A 7651-nucleotide genomic window follows, 5' to 3' on the forward strand; every position below is an offset into this window, starting at 1 on the left:
AAGTTGCTTCCGTGCACATCACCGGAAGTTGCTCTGTGCTCGTGCGCCACCGGAAGGGGTGGAAGCGCTGTAAGATGGCGGCGCCCTGCGTGGAGGCGGCGGGGCCGGGCGCTTTCGGGGCCTGGCTGGCGGCCCGGCTCGAGGCGCTGGGGTTGGACCGCGCGGTGTACGGGGCGTATATTGCGGGGCTGCTGCGGGAGGAGGAGAGCGAGGAGGAGCGGCTGGAGGCGCTGCGCGGGGTGCTGGCGGCCTGCCTGGTGAGGGGCTGGGCCGCGTTCCCCGCGTTGTGTGTGACGGGGCCGTAGCGGGAGGGTATAATGCAATTATGGAGCGTCCGAAGGAGGTTTGCCATGGGGAAATCGTGCTGGAGCAAAGCGGTGACTCACGAAGGTGTCGCGAACGTGGGGTAGATGGGGGGGAGAGCGGTGGATGCTGTGCACCTTTAGGTCAGCAGGGCGTGAGGCTCTTATCGGCTACAGCGTCCTTGTAGCGGGGCTTAGGGTGGGTGAGAAAGGACCGACCAGTAGAGCTCAGAGTGCTGAGATCAATGGCACACAGTCTGCTTGGAGGCCGGTGTGAGCTGTGCTCCCCACGGGTCGGTGCTGGGCCCGGTTTTGTGCAACGTCTTCATCAGCACTGTGGATGAAGGGATAGAATCCATCCTCAGCAAGTTTGGTGATGGTGCAGAGCTGGGAGCAGTGGCTGACATGCTGGAAGGCTGTGCTGCCATATAACAAAACCTGCACAGGCTGCGAGTTGCACAGAGAGGAATGTGATGAGGTTCCTCAGTTCAGGATTCACCAGTATCTTCTAGAAAAGTCCCGTGGAGGGCCACAAAGGTGATTAAGGGTTTGGAGCATCTCCTGTGTGAGGAAAGGCTGAGAGTCCTTGCAGTCTGGAAAAGAGAAGGCTGAGAGGGGTCACCACTCCTTATATGTATCTCAAGTGTCAGGGAGTCAGACTGATGGGGGCAGACTCTTTTTGGTGATGTGCAGCAAGGGGCAACAGGCAGAAACTGGAATACGAGACTTTCCATGCTAACACAAAGAAAGGATTCTCTAGTCAGAGAGTAAGGGAGCTTTGGGACTGTGAGGTTTTGGAGTCTCTTTCCCTGGAGATATTCAGGATGTGTCTGGACTCAGTCCTGTGCAGCCTACTGGGAACAGCAATAGGACGAGAGCTGATGGCCTCAAGTTGTGCCAGGGGAGGACTGGATATTTGGAGAAATTATTCTCAGAAAGAGCAGTGGTACATTGGCACGGGCTGCCCAGGGGGTGGGGAAGTCAGCATCCCTGGATGGTACAAGTTACTGTGGAGAAGTGGCACTAAGGGATGTGGTCAGGGGGGTGGGATGTGTTGGGCCGGGGGATCTGAGAGTCTTTTCCAACCTTTCTGATTCTTTGGTTCTGAATTAATATTCACAGGTATGAAGTGCTGAGTAGTTAATGTGTGCCGGTGTTCATCAGCAGTCTGCTCAGCTGCTGCCACTGGTTTTCTCCCAAATGCAGGAGCATAAAACCCAATCAGACTTTTGTTCTTATAACTACAGTTCCTTCTGTTAAATGACTGCTCACCATTTAAAAACCATTCTTCCTAAAATACAGAGCACCTGCTCACTACCTTCCATCACTTCCCCACCCTGCAGCTCCAGCAGTGCTGTCGTTTCTAAAAGAAGCACAGCTCTGTCAGTGTAGCCCTGTGCTGGGACTAATAGGAGGAGCAAGCACCAAACCTTGGCTCTGCCGTTGGCTGTGTTACGTTCTGATCTCTCCTCTTTTCCCTTTAGTGCTGAGGTGCCATCTGTGCTGCCACCAGTTTCATAAGCACTGCTTTTCATGCAGTGCATGTTCATGGCACTCGTGTGTCTTCAGTCTGTTCTCTCCTGACAGGGCTGACTCTTGCAGCTGAGTTATTCTTCGCTCACAAGTTCTAACTCAGTTTGATTATCTACTATTTCTCTAAAATGTTCTTTTTGCCTCTTGAACTCTCTGATGTTCTTTTATTCCGTGCACTTTTACTGTTTTTGTAGATGCTGCTGATTTCTGCACTGACTTGAAGCAGTTTTCATTTGGTTAACTTGGAACTCTTCTTTCTGACTCTTTTCTCTTTGATCTGTGTACAAATTCCAGGCTTTCTTTTTGTTTGCCATCTTCACTAAAAGAAATTTCATGCAGCCTGACTTTATTCAAACTCACCCATTTCAAGTCAAGTTCTGTTTGTGTTCTGCTCTTCATCTCAGACTCTGGGTCACTTTGCTCTTGTGTATTTTCCAGTTATTGTGTCTACTAACCTCTAAAATGACAAAATTCCTTGTTCCTTTAGAGAATATGAGGTGAAAATTGTTGTATCCACAGCAACCTGGTCAACATCAGTGTTAGGAGCATCTGTTCTTTGGCTCTGCGCATCTCCCATAGGCTGTGAGAGGTCCTTGTCCTGAGTGGGCTGAGTTAGGAGGGTTATTTAGTGAATGTGCTGTGGTCTTACCTCTCTTTCTTTCCTTCTGTGTCAACTTTTGCATTGTCTGTTTCTTTTCCATTGCTTCATTCAGGTCCATTTGCACGCTGTCATCTTGGTCTTTATTCCTTTCAGAATATGAAGTCCCCATAGTGCCAAGGCTGAGTTATTGTTCCTTCATCATGTTTCAGGTACACAAATGATCTGTTTCTTACTGCTCAAATCCTCATTAGCACCTACAGGTGTTTGCCATCATCTTCAGTCTTTTTGCAGTTCATTTTCCTTCCTGCTTACCACTGTTCCTTTGTCATTCTTTACCCAATTTTCTTCCTCCTGGATACTGAAACCAGCCATGTAGGGAGCGTCCTTCCCAGCCTTCTTTCCTGGCTGAACTTAAAGCTGCTTACCACTTTCCAGCCCTGATTCCATTGTGCTCAGGTTTCCAGAGCTCAGGGCAGCCCATCCACCCAGTGATCCATGAATTGTAGGGGCTGGGAGAGACCTCTGGACACCATCGAGTCCATGCTTGCACGCTTGATCTCAGCAGGTTAAGCATCATCCTGCCCTCTGGCTTTACTCTGCTTTAAAGCAAGTGGTCGCCTTGACGTGGTGTGTGGCACTGATGGGAGCCACAAACCCTTCATCCTTCTGCTGTTTTGCACATCACTTTCTGTGCCACAGTCTGGAACATCCTGCACGTCCATCCTAATAGTGCCTCCAGCCTCACCCAGGGGCCCCCTTCCCTCTGCTGTGCTCGTGGTCTCTGTGCTTGGCACTTTGTGTGGTGGTATCACTGTCTGGGTTCTCCTGTCACCTCACTGTTATTCTGTGCTTAGCTGTGGGAGGTTTGCTGGGAGCTCTGTGCAGGGGTTTGGTGTGCTGTCTTTGAGATGCCAATTGCATGCCAGGCAGGGTAAGATGGAGAAAGACAGCTGAGGCCTGCCTGTGGCAAGCCCTGATAGGAAATTCTCTTCTGGGCAGCGGGTATGGAGCAACCTGCAGTCTTCAGAGCTCATGTTTGGCATAGATGGGCTGTAGAACAGGTCTGGTTGGGTTAACACTGCTTTGCTGCCTCATTTGACCCCTGAGCATAGTGCTGCTGCCAAAGGAGAGCAGGGAGGCTGTGCTGTTTGTGCAGCAGCCAGGTCTGCCTCCAGCCCTGAGCTGAGCCAACAGCAGGTGCGTCTCGTGGCGTGCATTGTGCTCCCAGGTTAACAAAAGTCCCTCTGTGCCTGTCATGGTAGAGTTCGTGTGGAAGCTGAGCCTGCTGGTGGGTGTTCTGATCCTTTGCAGCTGGTACTTATACCTGATTTGTGCTCATTTATAGCAGACCAACTCTGTTCCAAGACTGAGAAGTCTCTTTTCCCCCACTAGGAAGAAGATCTCTTAAATGATGTTTGCAGGGAAGTAGTCCAGAAGTGGTCTGAATCTCAGATTGTTGACGCCAAAGAGAAAAAAGAAGGTAGTGTTGCTGCTCACTGTGCCTTTCCGTGTGCTATGAGTGCTGTGCAGGGCTCGGCAAGATGAGAGCTGTGTGTTTGCTCTTTTAGGAGTTAAACTCAGTGCTGCTCGTTGTTTGCAGAGCTGACTTGCTTCTCATTGCTGTGGCTTATGTTCTGTTTTGTCTTGAAATACAAACAAAGCAGAGTAGTTTCACTTAGGGCTGCTGCTAGCATTCTGCTGCTCTCTGGGCTCATAATCCTGCAGAGGAAATAAGCTTTTGTTGTGTTTTTTCCCTCTGGAGCACAACGAAATCCCATACTGAGGGCTGTGCAGGTTTAATGCAGCGCATGGCTCAGTGATCTTCAGGGCTGCGTTGTCACGATGCTGCGTCCCATTTGGCTACAGCCCTTATTTGCTTTGCATTTTTTTGTTGGTTCTGGTGCACACAGAACGCCGTCCGATGTGCTGGAAATAGTTGTCCCCATCAGGCCCTTATCGTGGACCCTGCATTTACGTTGTGCTTCTCTTGACCAAATCTCAGGGTTACAGCACACAGCAGTTGAGTGTCTTTGCCTTAAAATTCATAGAAGCAGTCTGTCCTTGGTCTGATTTTGCCTTTGGCTGAGGACAGGAAAACGTGCTTCTCCGTGTGTTAAAAAATAACCCCCTTTTTGTGGCCAAGGAATGGGAGTTGCTGAAGATGCTGCTGGATCCCTCTGGCTCCTACCAGTGGCTTTGCACAGTAAATGAGGGATTTTTCTTATTGGGCACAGAAAGATGGGAGCAATATGTCCTTCTAGCCATGCTGTTAGAAATGTGACTCCACAGGAGGATACATCCCAGGTGAAGTCCCACAGCAGCAGTGCTGGAGCTGAATCTTTAAGGTTCCTTTCCAACCTGAGGCGTTCTGTGATCCAAGTCAGTACCCACTCGTAATTGTGGGTTCAAACTGAAGTGTTTGAAACACAAAACCTGAAGGGTATCTTCCAGCTTTAAATGGAGCACAAAAGCAAACCCATGTGGAAACCTGGTGTGGCAGCTGCCAGCAGGCCCTCGCTGCTGGGGTGCTGACTGATGCTCTGTTTTTGGCAGATGAGGTCCAGGCGATCACCAGCATGATGGAGAAGCAGGCCAGGATCATCGTGAAGCCGAAGGAGATCTCGCAGGAGGAGAAGCAGAGGAAGGCAGCCCTCCTGGCCCAGTATGCCAACGTGACAGATGAAGAGGAATATCCTTTTTATGTTTGTTTAAAATAGCCTTCCTGGCTTTGCAGTGTCTGGTGGAGGAATTGGAGAAACTTGTCCATCTTTTTCCCTGTGAGGGAGCTTCCATGGCAAAAAGCATGGGAGGTCCCAGCTTAGGGAGTTAAACATTGGGTTTTATGCTTACCTCGTTCTCAGTCATCAGTGTTGTTTTGAGCTTCTTCCTCCTGGCCTGGTACAATTGTTATATGACAGGTTTTGATCCAAGTGAGTCTACAGGAGCACAAGTCCACGAGCAGTGCCCACAGTTCCTTAATTCTTTCACTGGCGACGATGAACAGGACAGCTCCACTGCGACAGCAGTAAACATTGGATCAGAAAAATGTATCCTTTGATTCTCTGAGTTGGGGTTTTTGGGAGGATGGCAGCATCTGCTGCGAAATTCCCATTCTTTCTAAGACTGATCCTTTCCTTTTCTCTCCTTTATGCCTTCCTTTCCTCTACTGTCCTCTCTGAAGCTTCACATAATGTTACTGATACAGATAATTTTCCCAAACATCAGTTTAATTCTGAGCGGTGTCCAAAGAGGCAAATCATGTCAGGGATCATTGTAAGTGAAACTGAAACAAGACCGCTGTGGTACACTTAGTTGTATGTACACCTAGGGCATGGTTGCTGAGCCAACGACACCAACAGTGCTTTTGTTGGTGTTATTTGGAACATTCCTGCAACTCTGCAGCTGGCAGTTTCGGGTGGAAGCAGGATTTATCACGGCACAAGCAGAGGTTCTTTTTCCTTCCTCATGTTACTTCCAGGTTGTTGACCCGCTTGGTGAGAAAGCAGAGAGGGGAGTCAGAAACGTTCCTTGTCTTTGTGCATCTCCTTTTGTAGAGCTGGTGGCTGAGGGATTTCTCTCCCTGCAGAGCTGGGAGGAAAATGAGCAGCTGAGATCTGTTGTAGGTGGATTGTGGCTGATCCTACAGAGTCAGCGTACGGCCCCAAACCAGCACTACAAAGAGGAAGCTGTGTGTTCAGAGTGCCTTGTCTGCCCTTAGCTCACTACCAGCCCTGTTCCGAAACACCAACGTGGAGGATGTCCTGAATGCCAGAAAGCTGGAGCGGGAGCTGCTGCGAGATGAGTTCCAGAAGAAGAAGGAGCAAGACAAACTGCAGCGAGAGAAGGACAAGTTAGCCAAGCAGGAGCGGAAGGAGAAGGAGAAGAAAAGGACACAAAAAGGAGAGCGGAAGCGATAGCTGGGGTTTGCTAGTTGGACTTTAAGGGGATACAATCAGTTATGAATATGGTGTGTGTTTAAAAAGCAGCAGAAATTCTGGGCACGTGGCTGGTGACCGGTTCTTCGGAAACATTTCCTTTATTTTACGTAGCAAAAAAGAAATTTCAAGCACCTCTTAAACTCAAGTTTTGCCATGTGCTTGTGGTGTCAAATGTCCCAGTCATTCTTGTGGCCAGTGTTGTACCAAAGAACAGTGAAGTTATGATGTTTGTGTTTCAAATTGATCAGTTTTACTTCTAACTAGTTAAAGCAAGATGTAGGAGAGGGCTTCTGAATGGGCTGCATCCATGGACTGCAGCAACAGCACGTTACGACTTGAGAACAGAGCAAAGCCCCTCTCTGACATGCAGTTAAGGACTTGCTGCTATGGGGTGAATGTGAATTTACACTAGCCTTGAAAAATGTATTTGCAAATACGTTTATTTGTGCTGCCAAGAACAATGCTACATCTTCATTCTGGCTGAAAGAGCAGGGTTTGGCTCTGCCCTCAGCAAGGGCAAGTGCTGTTCTGCAGCAAGAGAAAGGAAATCATATGAAATATGTATGAGTTACAGCTATGAGACCACTTCACCCACAGAGTCTTGGTAAGGGAAAAGCACAGTGATTGGAGTGTCAGCTAGAGCAGCAGCACATCAGTCAGGCCCTTGTGCTGTTCTGAAACTTAATGCTGGTGGCTGGAAAATGGTGCTCCGTGATGTTCTGTGTGGGTGAACATCCACTGTTATTTCTACAGCAGCTGTCAGAGAAAATGCTTTAATGCAGGCTGTGACTGGTTTGGATGCTCTGGCTTTATGAGCAGTCGCTCCATCTGGCCCAGCCCTACTCAGGAGCTGTGAGGAGGGGGTGAAGGCTTCTCTCACCCCACAAGGGCTCTTTAGCTGCCGTTTTCAGCCTTCTTTGTGGCAGCATCACCTGAACTCCCCCCTGTGTGTGGAGGAAGGACCTGTGGTGCTTCCAGGGGCACAGGGGAACCAGTGCACCTCATCCCTGTGCTGCTTCATGTTCTGGCCACTGCGTTCACGTGCAAGGCTGGCTTTTGGCAGGAGGCAGCTCCTGGCCTGGTGGTAGCTGCCCCTGTTGCCCACTTTCAGCACCAGTCTGATTTAGGGGTAACGCATCCTATTATTTAACTATTTTTGCAAGTGTGAGTATCTGCTTTATCTCTGGACTTGAACAATAAAGATGGCTGGCCAAGAAGCCGGGCTCCTCTTGTGTCTGCGGCGGTAGTGACAGACACAGGGTCTGTCCTCAGGCTCC

The 7651-nt window shown here is 49.5% G+C and overlaps 1 protein-coding gene across 1 annotated transcript; it reads left to right on the plus strand.

Annotated features, from left to right (window-relative positions):
• The first annotated feature begins 27 nt into the window (after positions 1–27).
• On the plus strand, positions 28–7567 carry CCDC43 (coiled-coil domain containing 43). The gene is made up of 5 exons (XM_048927213.1): positions 28–257; positions 3829–3916; positions 4990–5125; positions 5425–5483; positions 6166–7567. Exons 1-5 carry the CDS (start codon positions 75–77, stop codon positions 6351–6353), a joined length of 654 nt encoding a protein of 217 aa, XP_048783170.1. The 5' UTR covers positions 28–74; the 3' UTR covers positions 6354–7567.
• The last annotated feature ends 84 nt before the right edge of the window (positions 7568–7651 follow it).

This window comes from Lagopus muta, chromosome 25 (genome assembly GCF_023343835.1).
Source record: "Lagopus muta isolate bLagMut1 chromosome 25, bLagMut1 primary, whole genome shotgun sequence".
NCBI lineage: Eukaryota > Metazoa > Chordata > Aves > Galliformes > Phasianidae > Lagopus > Lagopus muta.